The sequence below is a fragment of the Rutidosis leptorrhynchoides genome, chromosome 2 (genome assembly GCF_046630445.1).
Source record: "Rutidosis leptorrhynchoides isolate AG116_Rl617_1_P2 chromosome 2, CSIRO_AGI_Rlap_v1, whole genome shotgun sequence".
NCBI classification, from domain to species: Eukaryota; Viridiplantae; Streptophyta; class Magnoliopsida; order Asterales; family Asteraceae; genus Rutidosis; species Rutidosis leptorrhynchoides.
In genome coordinates, this window is record NC_092334.1 from 661,577,762 (window position 1) to 661,598,206 (window position 20,445).

Genomic DNA, 20,445 nt, shown 5'->3' on the forward strand with positions numbered 1-20,445 from the left:
CTTATATTAAGCACCTTAGTGTTATGACTAATAAGCCATTAACAACCATGAGGGTTAAGTATTCTATAGGACAGGCACATGGTAAGCTGAGAAAGATAGAGGAATAATTTAAGGTAGTACTTTAAGAATAACAGGTGGGTTATTTGGAGATGACCTCATATTAACCAAACTTGGAAGTTTTAATGTAGTTGTTGAAAGGGATTAGTTACCTACGCACAGGCATATGTTATTTGAGAAGATTGAAAAATTTTCACTGCAGAATAATAAGATTGGTTGGAATGAACCTTAAGATTTACCTAACACCCGTCAATTTTGGAAATTGGATGCAATAGTTGGGTTAAGTTTAAGATTAACTTAATACCCATCAAGTTAGGAAACTTGATGAAATAGTTGGAACGAACTGACTTTCAAGGATGAAAGCGGAATTTATTTATAATGGGGAAAATTTATTCGTATACCTCACAAGAATGGTGAAACTATTATGGGAATAGATGTAGCCCGAAAACTGAACCTTATTAGTTACATGACAACAACCCTAAATCCTACAATGGAAATGAGAAGAAATTCATCATTAAACTACCAAAGACGGTAAGGCGGTTAGGACATCATCCGGGTTATTATTGACCATCTCGCCAAGACTGCTCCCTTTCTAGCCATGAAAGAAACCGATACAATGGACAAACTTGCACAACGATACTCAAAGGAAATTGTATTCCGTCACTTCAGCAATTCAAACTCTATATTAAAGATTACCCAAGAATCTCATTTGATACTCATTCCTACGCAACTCTAAATCCTAACTTATTACGAGGAATTTCTTATTCGATGATAACCACAACGTCATCCTTCTTACCTCAATATTAGTCAATCCAGTTCGAAATTTTTCTAAAATCAATGAGTGGTTAACTCTCATCCTCATACTCTCCCATTCGTATCTCACTTATAAGCAACAACTTCACACTTAAACATTGTGGGTCAAAGGACTTATGCTCTACTAATAGTCGTCAATCACATATAAATTCAACGATTTTTATTACCTCAAATATCACTCGAAATTTTCAAAAGTCTTTTACTCGATTCTCATCAACCTTTTCCAACTTGTAACCTCCGAAATATGAAAATTTTGTTTGCCAAAATTTTACACACATTATTTTACTGTGCTATCCTCTCAAAGCTTTATAAAAAAAAAAAATTTATTTTGTTTGCCATTCATGCAAATTTTTGAAATCTTACCCGTTATATAAAAATAAAGTAAATAATTACTTATTTTTGATAAATACATATGAAACTTTACTTTCACTTCTACAAATCCAATCTTTCATTCAAAGGATATTATACTTTGAACGGTACGTGTTGTACATAACCATAATTTACTAAGAACTTCGTTCCTTCACTTACATTGTCACCATAAACAATTTCTATAAAACTTTCGTTGCTTAATATATAAAACTTTTCGTGTTATTCGTACCCGAGTCATCATAAAGGCTTTATAACCATCGAAATCGAGAGATTCATGTGCATGTGATAAAGGCACTGACTACCACGTCATGTAAGGCCTTCGGGCATCCACTGACACTTAAACCATTCAAAACTATTGCGTTACCCCATAGATTTATTTCACCACACCTGTTGGAACAATACTCTTTCTTACATAACTGTAAGTCCTGGCTCATTCCAAGGGATTCTCATTTAGTGGTATTAACACCATCATTATTCCGACTTTAATACTAGTCATAACCTGTTTGGCACTTTGCAAATGTAAGAAGCAATTAACTTCTCATCCTCGTGCTCTATCATTCGTACCTCACTTTTAGCAACGGCTTCGCACATAAATATTTTGGCCCAAAGACTTGTGTCCTGATAATTACCAAAACTACATTTATGTCATTAGTTTTCATTACCTAGTAACTGGTCACCCGATGATTCAAAGCTTTTCCACTCAATCTTTTTTTCAACTCGTAACCTTTGAAATACGAAAAACTATGTTTATCAAAATTTTTACACGTTGTTTATTTGTGCGGTCCTCACAAGATTACAGACAATGAAAGTACTAAAAACTTTCTGTCACTTATACGATTTATAAAACCATATATGTATAAAGTTATACTTACTTATTTTGATACTAAGTTATATCTTCAAATTATTTAAAAACCGCTCCTTTACCGAGTTATTCAACTTAAGTCAAATAGTTTTGTGCAAAATGGTACACATTGTACCTACTTCTAAATTTACTAGGAACTTCGTTCCGTTTATGTTGTCACAACAAACGTTTAAAGGTTTTGTTTTTTAAAACCCCCTTAGTTGATTTTATTAAAGGTTTTCGTATTAGACTACACCATGTATGAATCACACTTTTTCTCGCCCTCTGTCAGAGATGAAACTTACTATTAAGACCTTTGTTAAAAACTCCTTAACCGCTTTGGATGGCAATTTTATGAAATTGGTTGGGAAGTCTTTGCGCTCATAGAATATTCCTTTTAAGGTTAGACTTGGCGAAAATGCGGGCCGATAAATCAGTTTTCCAGAGTACACTAAATGGTCACCCCTTGTAGGAAAGGTACTAGATGAGTTTCTACTCTCAATATTTCACGACTAAACGCAACACCCTCGTAAACATCATCTCTATGAATCAGTATGTCGAGATACAGGAATCATTTTTTTGAGATTCTTTTCACTTAGAGTAAACCATTCTATAGGACCAAGAGTTCACGTATCTTCTCATTCACACACCCCCCTAAGTACACGGATAAATTCAGAACGAACCACTCGAAGAGTTCACTCTCGTTCAAAGACCACACCTTTCGTGCGACTTTCTTTCGGAAATGTAATATAAGATACTTTGAGAACCTATGAATCTTGTAATCCCTTGGGAGGGGACTGCTGAAAACATTTACGACACTGATGTGGATACTCTATATATTTCTTCCTTCATTGGTTGCAACTGTATGTTGCTCTAGTTAACTTTAACCCTAACTTCAACATGTAACTGAAAGGATGAAGTTACATTATGGAACTGTCCTTTCATTTCATCCAAGGATAGGTTCACCTGCAGTATGGTAAACTGGTTGATATCTCTCATTGTTCGTTCAGACCGTCCTGAAGACACTATGAATAATTATGACTTGCAAGTTCGATTGGTCACTTTTACGCTAAAATTTCAATTCACTTATTCAAACGAAAAATTCTTAAATATCGGGTTCCTTATGCCTATGGTCTCCTTCCGAAATCAAGGGGTTAGTAAAATCGTGGCTAACACTATCCAGACATCAAATTGCATGGTTGTGATCACCATGTTTTCCATTCTACCTGTCAGCTTTGTATTATGACATAAACGCTCGATGTTTTAGATGAGTTTAGAAATATTCATGATGCATTTCACGCATCCAGCTTACTGAAGATGCCTGTAAGGCTAAACACACCATCTTTCCTTTTGTGGATATATATTCGGATGACATACTCATGTTAAACAGAAACGAAACCAATTTGTCGATCTCTTAGAACAAGAGACTTAATTAATGGCATATGCCTATTCCTACTTTCATACGCCAAAGTACCTTTCAAGGTAAATAACTCACTTCTGAGCCCACGAGTCTCACGGAACTTTGATACGCTCCTTCTTATCCTAATACGGTACCATTGTTGGTCACTCCTCAAAATTTCGGGACGAAATTTTCTTTAACAGGTGGGTAATGTAACGACCCTGGATTTTCCAACGTTTATTTATTAATAATTATTATTAATACTTGTGTTTAATGAATGTATTGCTTATATACATTTACATGTTACCGCGATTAACTTTTGAATGCCCGAAACGTCTTTGTGACACACGTACATTACACGAATAATATTTTTAGAATATTATTTACATTCATGATTAAGTTTTATTAATCATTTTAATTAACTAAGATTACTAGTTAATTACTTGGGCTTATTTATTTAATTTGTTACTTACATGCATACTTGGGCTTTATAATTGTACATGGGCTTAGAAGCCCACCCTACTCACTTAAATGGACTTGTTAACCCATCTTTCATGTAAGTATCACATTAAGATTAAACTAGATGGATTAAGTCGCATGGAATCTAGTTACTTACTTAGTTACACACATTTCCCATGCAAATACACCTAATAACCACCTTTTAAAGACAATTGCATGCATGATCTTGTGGGCAAACTCCTTCCCCCTCCCCCTTGAGCAAACCGTCGGCCAAGCATGGGTAATGGGGAGGATTCACTTTTTTTTTGTAACTCATATCTACTAGTACACTTGTAAACTTCATTCATCTCACACACACAATTTACTTTTCTCTCATTTCTCTCTTTTCTTGTAAGTAACTTGAACTTCTCTTCCTTCTTTTCTTTCCTCTAAAAACCGTAGCCTAAGCTACTAAATCATCATCATCTTTTGTTCTTTGATGTTGTTTTGTTACTTATTCTTTGTTGTAGCTTACTTACTTGTCTTTGTTATTGTATTATATACTTACTAGTAATTAAAGAATCAAACTCTCTAGTTTGTTCTTCATATTATCTTGTATTTACAAGAACACATAAGAACTAAACTCTCTAGTTTATGTTCTACACTTAATGATGTAAAGATTGTAAGTTCATGTGTTGAAAACCATACTTGTAATTCATGTTTGTAAACTTAAAAGTTTACATTCTTAAAGATCAAGACTTTGGCTTGAATCTTTAAAGTATGAACAACCATGAACTAGCTACTTGTTTACTTAGTTTATTTCTTCATTTCTTGCATCTTTTAAATTCGTGTTTGATGTTATAATGGTCAAGTGTTACTAGTTAACTTTGATCTCATTTTTCTTGAACAAAAGTTAACTTGAAAGTTCAAGAACATGGAAGTGTAACTCTTTAGTTATAACTTCATATATTTATGTAAGATCTAAGTTTATATAGCTTATGGTCTTCTAATTTTGTCATAATCAAGAGCTTATGAGCTTACATACACTTTACAAGATGATAATCTAAGTTCTATAGCTTATGGTTTCATTAAAGTAAAGATTCAAGTGTTAATACTTAGGATTTAACTTAATAACTTTAGATCTAGACTTTTGACTCTTGAATCTTCAATATCAAACTAAGAACTATGTTCTACAACCTAAGATCTTGTTTAGTTAATTTACTTTCAAGTTTATAGTTCAATATTACTTTTATAGTTCATGTATGTGTCGGATCTAAGATTTTGATGTAACTTTGGTTCATCAAGCTACTTGCAACACTTAAATGAGTTGTGCTACATGTCTTAGACTTACACAAGTGTTATTATGGTCAAACCTTGGTTAAGATGATGCAAACACATCAACGAGTTGTACATTTGAAGCTATATGCATCAAGGATGAGAACCGTGATAAGCATCGGGTACTAAGAAACCACCGGAACCTACTGTTTACTGTTTCTGGGTCTGATTAGTATGACCTGGGCTATTGTAAAGATGATTTTAAGTTAGCCCTGTTCGAGTAGATAACTTTTCATTTAGGAATCAACTTAATCCGAGTTACGGTTTAGGATTTATGGCACTCCGATCGTCACTATGTTCTTTTAACGTTGTGCTGAAAATTCTGACCTACTCGCACTTAGACCGTCGCCACGGTCAAACGAAGACGATTTTACTTCTGGAATTTTTACCACAACTAAAGGACTCATATAAAGAGCCATGACCACTGGTCTCACCTTATTTCAGTAGGTATAGAGGCCGTGGTGACTGATCCAAGTCAGCCTTTGTTTTAAACTCTTTTCGTGAACGAAACTTACTTTACACCTTTTGTTTGATGATGATTGATGATGAACCTTAAGACCTAATTTACATACATTTAAACCTATTGGGACGATTTACTGACTTAGTACTATTTGACTTAGGTTGAGGACTTTCCGGACCTACATACTTGCTTATTTCCCGACTCGACTTTACCACTACTTTACCACTGTGAGTTATAGCATTCCCTTTTTACTTTAACTATTTTGGGAACTGAGAATACATGCGCATTTTACATTTTACATACTAGGCACGAGTACTTAAACTTATATATGTGTGGGTTATACAACGGCATAAACTTTCCCTTTAGCTCGGTAACGTTTAGTCATTAGTTTTTGAACCGGTGAACGCGAATCTTAGATATGGATCCATAGGGTTTAACATCCCCACTCGGGCTAGTAGCGCTAGCATTTAACGGGTGTTTAATACTTCGTAGACATACGCACTCGCCAAGTGTACTTTCAGGGGGTTATAAACTTTAAGTTAGTTACCGAGTGCCCACGGTTCAACATATACTTTATCATACTGATTTAGATTACTGATTTAAACGCTTGTTGAAGCACTGAAATCTCGTGGCCTACCTTACATTACTGTTATACTTAAACTATAGCTCACCAACCTTTGTGTTGACGTTTTTAAGCATGTTTTTCTCAGGTGCTTAAGGTTGCTTGCTTCCGCTGTTGTACTAGACATGCCTTGTAGACTTCCGCTGTTGTACTAGACATGCCTTGTAGACTTCCGCTGTGCTTACTAGAGTTGTCACCGCATGAAACATATTATCTTGCATTCAAACTTAATTACTTTTGAAACTATGATTTGTAACGACCTATGGGTCACATACTATTATCCTTGCTTCTATTCATTGAAGCATGCTTTTGATTGTAAAACATTAATGTTGGTTAAGACATCACCTTTTATCATGAATGCAAACATATTTTGAAATAGCATATAGTGTTTGACCTTGTAATGATCTTGTTGTTGATGGTCCGTACATGATGATTTAGTACGGGGCGTCACAGTTTGTATTGGTGTATCTTTCGGCTTGTCATGCGGCTTGGATCACGAGGACGCGCTCCGATTCAAGTGGGGGAGAGTTGTAACATCCCGTTTTCTTCATACGTGCCTTAAGGTACTTATTTAATTGTTAGAACGTGATGTGCTGAAACGTAACCTTTATTTTTGAACGGATTTGAGTTGTTTTGTTGCACGAAATGATTTATCGTATATATGATGTTTTAATGGATTCGGGTTGATTTCACACATATATAGGCAACTAGTCCTATCCGCGTAGTTTAGTTTTATAGGTAAATCCGATTCGTTCCTCAGGGAGATGGAGTGTTTAATGGGTTTTAATAGTCTTTGAAGTTAAACTAATTTAAAGGGGGTTTTGGATTAGGAATTATATAATATAATAATAATGAAAAATAACTTAATTAAACTAACTTACTTGATAAATAAATTACAAGATTACAGGATTTATAATCATTAAATTAAAAGTGAACTAAATGAAATTATACTATTTATGATAAAACAATTGTATTACTGAATGGTAAAATAATAACTTGCAATAAAACTTAAATGATTAGGAATTTGTTTTAACCAATGAAATAAAGTACAAATTATTTAAATTAACTAAATAATAAGTTTTAACTAAATTAAAGATGAATGAAAGGAGATTATAGTAATTAAACTAATTAAAAATTAAATACTTTAAAGTAATAATAAATATTACTTTAATTAAAACCTGGAATTCAACAAAATTCGTAACAGTACTATATTTATAAGTACGCATTTCGCGTGTATATATACGCATTCCACGTATGTTTTGGGACTACGCGTTTCGTGTGAAGTTATACACGATCACCGTAAGTTATAAACGATGTGACAAAACAGTGAGTGTTTAAACTGAAGGAGATTAATTTATAATTTTAATTTTCTGAATAATAATACATAAAAAACAATAATAATAATTTGCAATATATAAATAGGAGTGTTCACTTAAATATTTCACCTCTAGATCCATGGATTGTTTTAAATTTAAGTCCTATTAAAATGTTTTAGTATACAACTTTTTATTTTTCTTTCGAATATAAAAAGTTTCAACTAACTAAATTAAATCTAATTCTCATTTGATTTTATTTAGATAGTTTACTATTCCTCAAGTATTTAAATTGAGACCTAACCTAGTTTTGACTTTCGCCAAAACCTCAAATCATAACGGTTTCCCTTTTTACAATTTTCACTATTATATAACTAATGATATTATCCAAACCACCGAACTTTATTTCTAAATTAGTGTTAATAACTTATTCATAAGTTCGTCTAAATCACTTGTAGTGTTGAATCTTAATTTATATTAATAGAAATAACCTTCACTATTTATATCTAACAAATTAAGTGATAAGGATTAAATATCTAATCGTCTAATAATGGTTCTTTTAGCTAGGCTCAATGTTAAAAATACTTAAGTTACATTTTAATATTTACAAATGATAACAATTCATTTCTCTAGGGCTCTACATTTAAGCAAACACTATAGAAAATTAGCTACTCATTATACTAGGGTAAACATAAAAATATAAATATATAAACATAATAATAACGATAAAAATTGATAACGATAATTTTAATAGAATAAACTTACGAAAATCTTCACTTTCATTAACTTCAAATGGTAGAAAATTACAATAACAACACCCTTGCACTCGAACAATAATACCCTTAATCACGAACAATACAACCCTTAATATTGAAACTATCCTAAATCTTGAACTTTAAAATTAATTGGAACTGAAAAATAAAATGATATGGAGTACTTCAAAAATAACAAAGACACTAGTAATATAATTTTTTGATATCTCTCTGCTCTCTCTCTTGTATATCCCTTGAACTTGATAGTACTCCGTATTATATCCTCTTGAGAACTAAAAAAATGGACCAATTATGATGAATCCCTCTGTAAAGTTTGATAAATAATAAATACTATATTTGAGGCGTGCTAACTGTTTCATTTAATAATTAAAAAGTGGTCGTCCCATGTGAATTTTGGATCTGACTCTGGTCTCAACATTACGCGTTTCGCGTAGTATTTCACACGTTCCGCGTAAGAGTAAACTGAAATTTGGATTTATGTCACAACATTACGCGTTTCACGTAAGGTATTACGCGATCCGCGTAAGAGTAAACGGCAGTTTTTTTAATTTTTGTTTTCTGTTGACCCATTGTAGACGTGTACTATCTTGGACGATTTGTTTTAACTCTTTTTCTTTGGTCTTCTTCGGTCATCTTCAACTTGCATAATTTTCGTCTTTTATTCTTGATTTCAGATAAACGTTTCCTCGATATATAATTTGTTTAAATTCGTCGTTCATCATCTTTTCTTCAAACTTTAAGCTCTTGTTTACTTTAGTTGATTTTCTCGTGAATTATGCATTGAATGTCTTCGTAATCGGTAAAAACCTATGAAATATAAATGATATTGCGTCGAAATATATGTATGTTTAAAGCAATATCAGAACGTTTATATTTCGCTTGTTTATGTGATTAAACAATATAAAGTGTTAATTCGATGTATACGAGATATATTCATATATTACGTTTGAGATTGGATGCATGTATAAGTATATGCATAGGTTTTAATAGCGTTAGGTCAATTGAGACTTAAAGACGAAGTTTAAACGAATATAGGAAGCGTGAACGAGGTGTACAAGTCGAATAAATCTTTGTTGATCTAAAATAGTCGAAATGGCCAGTTACAGGCCAATGCCGCGCCGCGGAGATCTTGGGCGCGCCGCGACAAATAAAGCAAATCAAAGTCAGGAGTGGAATAAGATAGCTCGAAAATCCAGTGTATTGTCGCGCCGCGACAATTGAGGTCGCGACGCGACAAAGCTGCAGATCTGATCCGTTTTTCCTATTTAAAAAGGGGTGGTCCAAGGGTATTTTCGTCTTTTCGCGTATGGATCTGATTAGAGCTTTAAACCTCAACCACTTATCTCATTTATTCAATTTCTTTTCTCTTTTCTTCTTCTATTTACTCTCAAAACATAAAACCCATTTAAATTAAAAGTAAGATTCGAGAGTGAAGAATTGTGAATCGATCTTTGGAGCAAGAAGTAAAGTTGTTCTCCTTGTTCTTAGCTACGACCCAATAGTGTTGGTAAGTCTTAACTCCATGTTTTAAGTTTTAGTTAATTTATGGCTAGGGTTTGGCCCATTTAAGAATTGTAAGACCCATTTGGGGGTTAAATGGGCGAATTTGGGTTATATTGATGTAAGGAAACCCTAATAACTATAATCTAGGGTTTGGTTATGTAAATCGAGATTTGTAAGTGTTAGATGGTGTTGTTAGTCACTAATACACTTGTAAATGATGAAAGAATTGTTAATGGGTCATGTTTGACTAAAATTGCAAGTGTAAGTGTCAAAATGAGTCAAATGTGTAGTAGTTGACCTAATTGGGTGAAATGGGTATGAAATGCCCATAGTTCGGGTTAGTTGGTGTTAGTAGACTTACATCACTTGTTCCTAGTGATTTATGACAAGTCTTAGCCATTAATGGGTGGTTTGGTGTAGTTGAGCCATTTAATGCAAATTGAGTCATTAAATGCTCAAGAGTGAGTATTGTGGTTAATTTCACTAGTTGTGTATTGAATGTGTACTTATTGTATTAGGTACTTCACTTTGAAGCTTGCGGAGTTGTTAATTCATCGCCTAGTCTATAAGGTGAGTGGAATAATTATGCGTACATGTATATGGCGTGTTTATTTGTGAATGTTATAGTATGAACCACGTGCCGGTAGTGCCATAACATGTATGTGACGAGTATTATGATGTGAACCACGTTCCGGTAGCATCAAGTGTAAACCACGTGCCGGTAGCGCCAAAGTGTGAACCACCAGCCGGTAGCACTATAAAAGAGTGAGACTCAAATGCGTATGGTGTGAACCACGTGCCGGTAGTACTATAGCGTTATGGTTAACCATATTATGTTGTTGAACGTTGGATAAGCATGCTATTTATATATATGTATATATATATTGTATTGAGTATACGCTAATGTGGTGTTGCACTCACTAAGCTTTAGCTTACCCTCTTGTTGTTTACATTTTTAGGTGCGAACGCGGAGAAAGGAAAAGGGGTTATTGGGGATTAGATTCCCATGATGCTCGCTAGTTAAAGCTTTTGGAAGATGACCCTATGCTTTTGGTTAGTTTAGCCACAAACCATGCTCGGGTGTAGTTTGGATTAAAACTATCATTTCAAATGGGTCGAATTTGTATTACATTTGATTAATGGCCCTAGTGCCTTTTGTAAACTTTAAACATGTTGTACGTTCAAGTGGTTTGTATGAAATGGTTTACGTTATGTAACCAATTATTTTGGGCGTAAATGGTTGATTAAGTTTAAAAAAAAAAAAATTATCCGGTTGATTACGGGTTGGGTTGTTTCACAACCAACAGTTTTTCATCTTCTTTGTTCTATCTTCTTTTATCTTTTCTTTCATCTTCCTTCTTTCATCTATCTTCTCTAATTTTCAACCTCCACAACCATAATAAAACACACACTCAAAATCATACCCTTAGCCGATGATTGTTGTCGGCAACCACACGTCGCCGCACCTTTTTTCTCCTTAAACCACAAGACGCTGTTTCAGCACATTGGCCACCATGTTGAGAAAAAACGTTCTTTAAAGTTATGTGTTTATGTTTCATCAACTACTAAACCACCATCTTTTCAGATCTGAGATTTTTTTTATCAACTAACCGATTCATTTTTTTCTTGATCTGTGTTTATATATTATTTGTTTGTTTATGTAACTTTTAGTTTTTTTTTTCAGGATTGGATGGAAGTGGTTGTTTCTAATGGTTGTTAGTTTTTGAAAGTGGCTGTTGGTGGCTCCCGAAAATGGTTTCCGAAAGTGGATGTCGTTTTATATTTATGTTTCTTAATTTGTAATTTTACTTTGTCAGTTTTGCTTGAAGAGTAGTCTAGTTTCGTTTTTGTTTTATCAGATTTTTATTTGATTAAATGAGTTGTCAATTATAGTTTGTCAGATTACGTGAGTTGTAAGTTCTTTAGATTAACGAATTAAAGAGATTATGACTGCCGGAATTTAACGCTAGTGGTGGTCAAGTGTTTTCGGAGGGTTTTTCACGGTGGTAGCCATCAGTTGTCGGATTTTTTTCATTGTGGTGGCAGATGATAGCAATGGTGGTGGTTGTGGTAAAACTATGTGTATCTTATTAGATGTGTATCTTATTAGATGTATATCTTATTAGATGTTTTTGTTAGACAAAGTATTTAGCCACATTATCTTAGCCCATGTATTATGTTGCTTGAGCCTAGCCCATTTGTAACTCTTAGGATATTTGGCTATATATGCCTTCATATGATGTAATGTATTCAATCAATCAATATATCAAACATTACACTTAACATGGTATCGAGCCAAACATTATAGGGTTTCTTTTTTTTTCCCCTGCTCCAATCAGCCGCACAAGTACGACTTCTACCTTACACGTTTCTTTTCCTAAATCATCTAAATCCTACAAATCATTAGTGAACCATACGTTGCTGTAGACCTTCTATTGGTTGCTCAAAATCTTCTTTTCAATTATTATATCCACTATCCACACAAAGGACAAAAGGAGCACAAAAGCTACACAAAAGTTGCTGCACATTTTTCCAATCGTAAATTGTCAACATCCTATTATTATTATTATTTTGTTTATCTCTTCTTTCATATCAAGACAAAATCAAGCGGATAATCAATTATTCCTTTTATATACATCTTTAAATCTCATTTTCAACCTTTTGTTACTAATAAGAATGGCTGTAGTCACCGGCAATGATAGAAATCAGACGAGTACCGGTTGCCCTAGCAACTCAGAGCTATTAAATATTATTATGGCCCAACAACAACTTATAGCACAAAATACTTTAATAAAACAGCAAGTTCAAGCCCAATAGCAAGTCCAACAACAAGTCCAACAGCAGGCCCAATGTTTTTACACAACCCATGATAACGGTGGTTCCGAGTGGCACCTGGATTCGGGTGCGTCTTCACATCTTACCTCATGTATTAATAATTTTAGTACTGTTTTTAATAATTACAAATATTCATCAGTAGCCGTTGGTAATGGGAACACCATTCCCGTCACTAACACCGGCCATAGCTTCGTATCCAATGACCACCGACTGTTACATTTAAATAATATACTTGTAACCCCTAACATCATAGAAAACCTCATATCTGTTTGTCAATTTACCCGTGATAATCTAGTTTCCGTTGAATTCGATCCTTTTGGTTTTTCCGTGAAAGATTATCTGACGCATCGTTTACTTCCCCGATGTTATAGCACCGGGGATCTCTACCCACTTACATCACCCACCTCTCCCCCTTCTCAACTGGCTCTTCTCACCAATCTGGTTACATGGAATCAGCGTCTCGGACATCCCGGACATGATGTTTTTCGGAGACTCATTTCTAATAAAGATATTATTTGTAATAAATTGTCGTCCCCCGTTCTTTGACATGCTTGTCAGCTTGGAAAACACGTGCGACTCCCTTTTTCTGTTTCTAGTTGTAATGTTAATGCTACTTTTGATATTATACATTCGGATTTATGGACATCTCCTGTTTCTAGTCTTAGTGGTTTAAAATATTACATAATATTTCTTGATCATTTTTCGCATTATTTATGGGTTTTTCCATTACGCAATAAATCTGACGCACTTGCCACATTCATACAATTTCGTACATTTGTTCGCACTCAATTTAACCAAGAAATCAAAGCTTTTCAATGTGATAATGGGGGTGAATTCGATAACACTGCTTTCCATCAACTTCTTCGAACCAATGGTATTCAATTCCGATTCTCCTGCCCTCACACCTCTCAGCAAAACGAAAAGTCCGAACGCATGCTCCGCACCATTAACAACCTAATTCGTACCCTACTCTTTCAAGCTCATCTCCCGCCCACTTACTGGGCGGAAGCTCTCCACATGGCAGCCTCCTTACTTAATATTCTTCCCTCTTCCGCCATCAATCATGACATCCCGCACTCCCGTCTCTACAAACAAAAACCTAACTATGCCACTCTTCGAGTCTTCGGTTGCCTCTGCTACCCTCACATTCCCACCACACACAAACTTGCTCCTCGCTCCACTCCATGTATTTTTCTTGGGTACCCCTCCAATCATCGGGGTTACCGTTGTCTGGATCTTACCACTAACAAAATCATCCTCTCTCGACATGTTACCTTCGATGAGACATGCTTCCCATTCGATTCCATGACACCCACTCAACCACCATCCTATGACTTTTTGGACCCTCCTCCAAATCTCTTTTCCAGAACATTTCATCTACCATCGGAGACACAGCCTCCTCCTACTGAGGCTACCGGCACTACACCTCAACCTCATCCTATTCCGGAGCCACAACCTCCTCCTACCAAGGCTACCGACCCCACGCATCTACCTCATCCTATTTCGGGGCCACAACCTCCTCCTAATGAGGCTACACCTTCCTCTACGTCTTTCTCCACTCACCACATGATCACCCGCAGCCGCCTTGGTACCACCAAACCAGTTCAACGTCTCAACCTTCACACAATCGTCATATCTCCCATTCCCCGCACTTACCTTGAAGCTCTTCACGACCCTAACTGGAAACAAGCTATGACTGATGAATATAATGCTTTAATTAACAACAGTACTTGGACACTCGTGCCTCGCCCATCGGACACGAACATCGTTCGCTCTATGTGGATCTTTAAGCACAAGTTTAATGCAGCTGGTAATTTGAGCAGGTACAAGGCTCGTCTTGTTGCTAACGGGCGCAGCCAGCAGGTCGGCATTGATTGTGATGAGACTTTTAGCCCGGTTGTCAAACCAGCATCGATACGCACTGTCCTCAGTCTGGCGGTCTCTTGAAACTGGCCTGTTCATCAGCTAGATGTCAAGAACGCCTTTCTTCATGGACAACTCTCAGAGACTGTCTACATGCATCAGCCACCAGGGTTTCGGGACCCCAGATTCCCAGATCATGTCTGCTTATTGCAGAAGTCATTATATGGCCTTAAGCAGGCCCCTCGCGCTTGGTTTCAGCGATTTGCAGGTTATGCTCAGAGGATTGGCTTTCACCAAAGCCGTTGTGACACCTCACTTTTAATTTATCGTCAGGGATCCGAAACTGCATATCAACTTTTGTATGTTTATGATATCATCTTGACTGCTTCATCCACAGGTTTACTACAGCAGATTATCTCGGCCTTACATAAGAAATTTTCCATGACTGATTTGGGACTCCTGAACTACTTTCTAGGGATCCACACCACACGCACTACATCTGGTATGTTTCTCTCCCAGAAACAGTACGCCACTGAGATTATTGAATGGGCTAGTATGCCCACATGTCATCCCTGCAGGACCCCCGTTGAACCGGGTGCCAAACTCACTAGCCATGATCCACCTGTTAAGGATCCCCCTCTCTATCGGAGCCTTGCAGGCGCATTACAGTATCTAACATTCACTCGACCGGAAATATCCTATGCAGTCCAACAGATTTGTCTCTTCATGCATGATCCTCGAGAGCAGCACTTGCATGCGCTCAAACAGATCATTAGGTACATTCAGGGAACCACTGATCTTGGCCTTCAGTTATATGCATCATCCCCCACCACATTGGTTGCTTACTCTGATGCTGATTGGGTAGGTTGCCCCACCACTAGACGATCTACCTCAGACTACTGTGTTTTTCTCGGCAACAACCTTCTCTCGTGGTCATCTAAGCGGCAACACACGCCCTCTCGCTCCAGTGCCGAAGCAGAGTATCGTAGGGTTGCCAATGCCGTTGCCGAGACTTGTTGGATTCGTAACCTTCTACGTGAGATGCACTGTCCTCTCACTTCAGCTACTTTGGTATATTGTGATAATGTCAGCTCAGTCTACCTCTCCACTAATCCGGTTCAGCATCAGCGTACCAAGCACATCGAGATCGACATTCACTTTGTTCGTGACCTAGTAGCCCAGGGACAAGTACGGGTTCTACATGTCCCATCCAGATGTCAGTTTGCAGATATCTTCACCAAAGGGCTCCCGTTCGCGTTATTCGACGAGTTTTGCTCCAGTTTGAGCGTTCAGCGTACTCCCGCTCTAACTGCGGGGGGATGTTAGACAAAGTATTTAGCCACATTATATTAGCCCATGTATTATGTTGCTTGGGCCTAGCCCATTTGTAACTCTTAGGTTATTTGGCTATATATGCCTTCATATGATGTAATGTATTCAATCAATCAATATATCAAACATTACAAAAAGTTTGTGTTCACTTTTTAAAAAGTAAAAATTAAACTATTTACAACCTTTTTCTCTTTTAGGGAAAGAGTTAATATATTTCTTTTATAAAATTGTGTATGCCTAAGTATATACAGTGGCGAATCTAGGATTAAAACTCAATGAGGTTTCGAAATTTTTTTCTATTATAAAGTATGTTTGAAGAGTATTTTAGTGGTTGTTTACCTTTGAAAATCTATAAATCCTGAATGTATATAGGCTCTTATACTTAAATTTAGTGGTATCCTAAACAATTTGAAGATTAAATTATTAAAAAAAAAAAAATTAAACATGTGGGGTCATAGGACCCCATAGCTTATGAAGTAGCCTCGCCACTGAGTATATATCAAAGTCCAGAAAATAAAAAGGGAGATTTTCACTTAATTATTTGATAGCTAATATTTATGCATCGAAGTTTCTATATTTTGTAAGGGTTATATTTTTCCTTTGTGTATGATGTGGTTGTGATTGTGTTCGGTTGAAGTTAGCGTTGGTGTAACGACCCTACTTTTTCCGTTATCTTTTATCGTTAATTATTTAACGACCGTTAACTGTTATTCGTGCCACGTCATTTCTATGACCTATATTATTATTTTTGTAATAATATATTAATTATTATGTGTTAAATGAATATTTGTATTCATATTTTAAATCGTACGTTTCTACGTGTCGCGGATTTCCGTTCGGCGAATCTTTTCGGTTTTCAAACCAACGGTCGCGTTTTTGGGATATTTAAATCCTAATTATTTTAAATATGATATTTTAAGGTCATATTATTAATAGGTGTATTTATATTTATTTTTCGTCGCGCGTTTGTTATCTTTCCGGATTTTTAATCGCGTAAGCGTGTTTTCGCGTTTCGGGTTTCGTTCGGGCTTTCGGGCCACAAGGATTTATCAATTAAGCAAGTTGGCCCACCATGGGGCCCACCCCTTCACAAAATCGGCCGAAGCCAAGGGGGAGGGGGTAATACCCTTTCTCTTTTTGTATTTTCCTCATTTACACAAATTTTGGTCTCAAAATACCTAAACCTAATTTAATATTTTTGCTCTCCCCTTCTTCTTTCTCTCTAGTTGACGCCACCACCACCACCATTCATCATCTTCATCAATCAAAAATAAAGCTTGGATCATAAATCAATTAACACCATCGCGTTCCTTGTTTCGTTCTCTACGCGATCATATACTTTGTTTCTCGATTAGGGTATAAACCCTAACCCTAGAACTTTCCATTTTTATTTATTTTTCTGTATTTTGATGTTATATGATTAGTATGATATGTATAAATTGTTGTAATGTTGTTTGAATGCGTAGAATTACTCGTTTGCGTATGATTTCGGTTTGTAAATTTTGGACAGCAGTTTGAATCGTATATTCTGACTTTGTAACTGATATGAATGTTAAAATAAAGTACATAAATGAGTTCCTCTCATCAAGACATTAATTTTAGACTCCGGATTCATGTCGTTTCGATTCCCGGAGCCCTAGATACGCTTAATTTGGTTTTTGTTAAAAATTGAAAGGTGTTCTTGGCATGAACAAGGTTGGGTCCGACTTTGTGACCATCCTTGGTGTCTTTAGGGTGCCTCTTTTGGTTAGGACTGATGGTGAGACGAATATTCATGTTCGGGTCACCTAAATCCGAGCCACGGTTCACCCGTTTCGCCCGAATTAGTGTTTTGAGTAAATTGATTTCCCAAATGAAGTCATGGCTGATATGCACGACTTAGGGACTGTTCTTGGAGTGTTCTTGAGTTCATAAATGTGTCGGGTGGTTTGAGTAGGTGAAGTTACACATGTGGCTTGCCCGAAACCGACACCCGGGGCTCAAGATACGACCCGGCGAACTTTTAAACTTTATACTTATGGTTAATGATTTAACTTATGATAAAAATTAATGGATTTCATTATTAAATAAATTACTTATGTTAAAGAAGTAATTATTTTATTTTAAGACTTTTAATATAATTATTTATTATATTAATTAATTATTAATTATGATTTAATTAGCATGTTAATTAAACTTATTATTAATAACACTTTTATTTGTTAAAGGAAAATACTTATGATAAGTATTAAATTTAATTATGAGAAATTATTATAAGACTTATAATAAAGATTAAATAATTATTTAATTATTATAAGACTTAATTATTATTTAATTATGACTTAATTATTAAATACTTATGATTTAATAATTTTAATTAGAAACTTATGATATGATTAATAATTCATTATTAATTAATAATACTTATGATATGATTTAAAATTCATTATAAATTAATAATATTTATATTATGATTGATATTTAATTAATTAATTAAATACTTATGTTATACTAATTATAGCATTTCAACTTAAGTTAATTTTAATAATTCATTTTATTTAATTAAACTTATGTTAAAACATTATTATACACATTTGACTTTAAATAACATTATAACCTATGTTATTATTATAACTTACACTTTTAAAATTAATGTTGACTAGGTTTGACCAAGGTTGACTTTTGAGTTGACTTTCGGTTGACTTTGACTTTCAGTTGACTTCTGTTGAACTTTCTAAATTTGGAAACTTTCCAAAAATAGAAACTTTCCAAAAATAGAAACTTTCCAAAAATAGAAACTTTCCAAAAATAGAAACTTTCCTAAAATAGAAAAACTTTCCAAAAATGGAAACCTGCTAAAAATAGAAACTTTCTAAAAATAGAAAGTGTGTGTCCTTATGCTGTTCCAATCAAACCGATGCTTGCTGAGTAATGTTCTATGTCTACTTGCAACATGTACAATAGCTATCATACTAAGACTTGGCCTAAGTTAGTTATTTATTTCGACCTGCTTTATTTATAGGTCGGCGTTGTGATCTTTCGTGATCACTTTACTTTACGTGCTGTTCGCTTGTCTTTGTGGTTTCTTCAGTTGCTATTTAAGGTGAGTTATAGTCCCATTTTTCTATTTAAATCTTTTGGGATGAGAATACATGCAATTTATTTTATATTTTGGACAAGTGGAAGTTGGTTTAAATTATTCATTGTGAGTTGAACAAAAATATTCCCTAGTCTGGTAACTGTAATCACTGGTTTCTACTAGTGAACGCGAATCCTATGGATAGATCTATCGGGTTTGACAACCCCATTTCGAGCTAGTCGCGCTAGCAATTTATAATCGGAATGTTTAGTACTTCGTATTTTGTTGTAGATACACTTGTTCGGTGTATATTATTTATTGTGTTTGGCAAGGGTAAATAAATGGTTAAGTGGTTACCAGGTGGCTCACGGAAAATGGAATAATGTTTTATTATATGTTTTCTAGCATATAATTTGGTGGTTTAAAAGGAGTTTTATGTTTTCAAACATAAATTTTTTATTGTTTAAATTAAATATTGTTTGCAATATTAAACCTATAATTCACTCAACATTTTTGTTGACAGTTACTCGCATGTTTTATTCTCAGGTTCATGATTGATTGCTTCCGCTGTGCTTAGAGAGTCTGCATTTTTATGATGGCAGCTTTTGTTAAACATTAACTTGCATTCTATTTTGTTACATTAAATAGTGGTTGTTTGTTGACTTTGTTTTGGTCAACTTTTGGTTAAAGTTTTATTGTATAGTTTTTCTAAACTTATACATTTTAGTAGATTTCCTTTATAGGAAATCATTTTTAAATAAAGAATGCAAGGTTGTTTTATTAAATTCATATAGAGTTTCGATCAAGCTGTGGGACCAAGTGACGGAGCCGTTAAGTGCTTTGACGGAGTCGTCACAGTTGGTATCAGAGCGTTGGTTGTAGGGAATTAGGCTGCATTGATGTCGTTACCCGAGTCAATAGGGTGCATTAGTGAGTCTAGTCTACAGCCCGGCCTATTATATATTACTATATGTGATTATTTGTATCGTATTGGTATGTATATTGTTATCATACATACATTTCTATTATGTTCTGAATCCGGGAGGAACTCCCATTCCGATTTAAACGTATTCTCCGACTCATGCGAGTTCATATTTTATGGGAACACCTCGGTTAGTGAAACCGAGCGGGGGTGACATTCTTGACTTCTGAAATTCTCGGCATTTCTATGTCATCTATTATGGTTATGTATATAACGTTTGAGTTATATTACGCGAGATGTCATTCTTGACTTCTAAAGGCTCGGCATTTCAATGTCAGCTATTGTGTTTGGGTATATAACATTTTTGTTACATTACATGCCATTGTGCCGTTGTGCCTATGTGCTTTGGTTTTTGAACCGAAAAACGTCATCCTTGACTTTTAGAGATTCTTGGTACTTCGAAGACATTTTCATGTCACCATTACTCCTATTCATTACTTTTGATGTCTTTG

General features: G+C 35.1%; 1 protein-coding gene across 1 annotated transcript; it reads left to right on the top strand.

Annotated features, from left to right (window-relative positions):
• Positions 1 to 14,774: 14,774 nt before the first annotated feature.
• On the top strand, positions 14,775 to 15,947 carry LOC139890209 (uncharacterized mitochondrial protein AtMg00810-like). The gene has a single exon (XM_071873105.1). The coding sequence runs from the start codon at positions 14,775 to 14,777 to the stop codon at positions 15,945 to 15,947; it is 1,173 nt and encodes a 390-aa protein (XP_071729206.1).
• The last annotated feature ends 4,498 nt before the right edge of the window (positions 15,948 to 20,445 follow it).

Bases quoted from the DNA above. Each gene is read 5' to 3' on its own strand.
- LOC139890209 (XM_071873105.1), top strand. From the start codon at position 14,775: ATGCATCAGCCACCAGGGTTTCGGGACCCCAGATTCCCAGATCATGTC.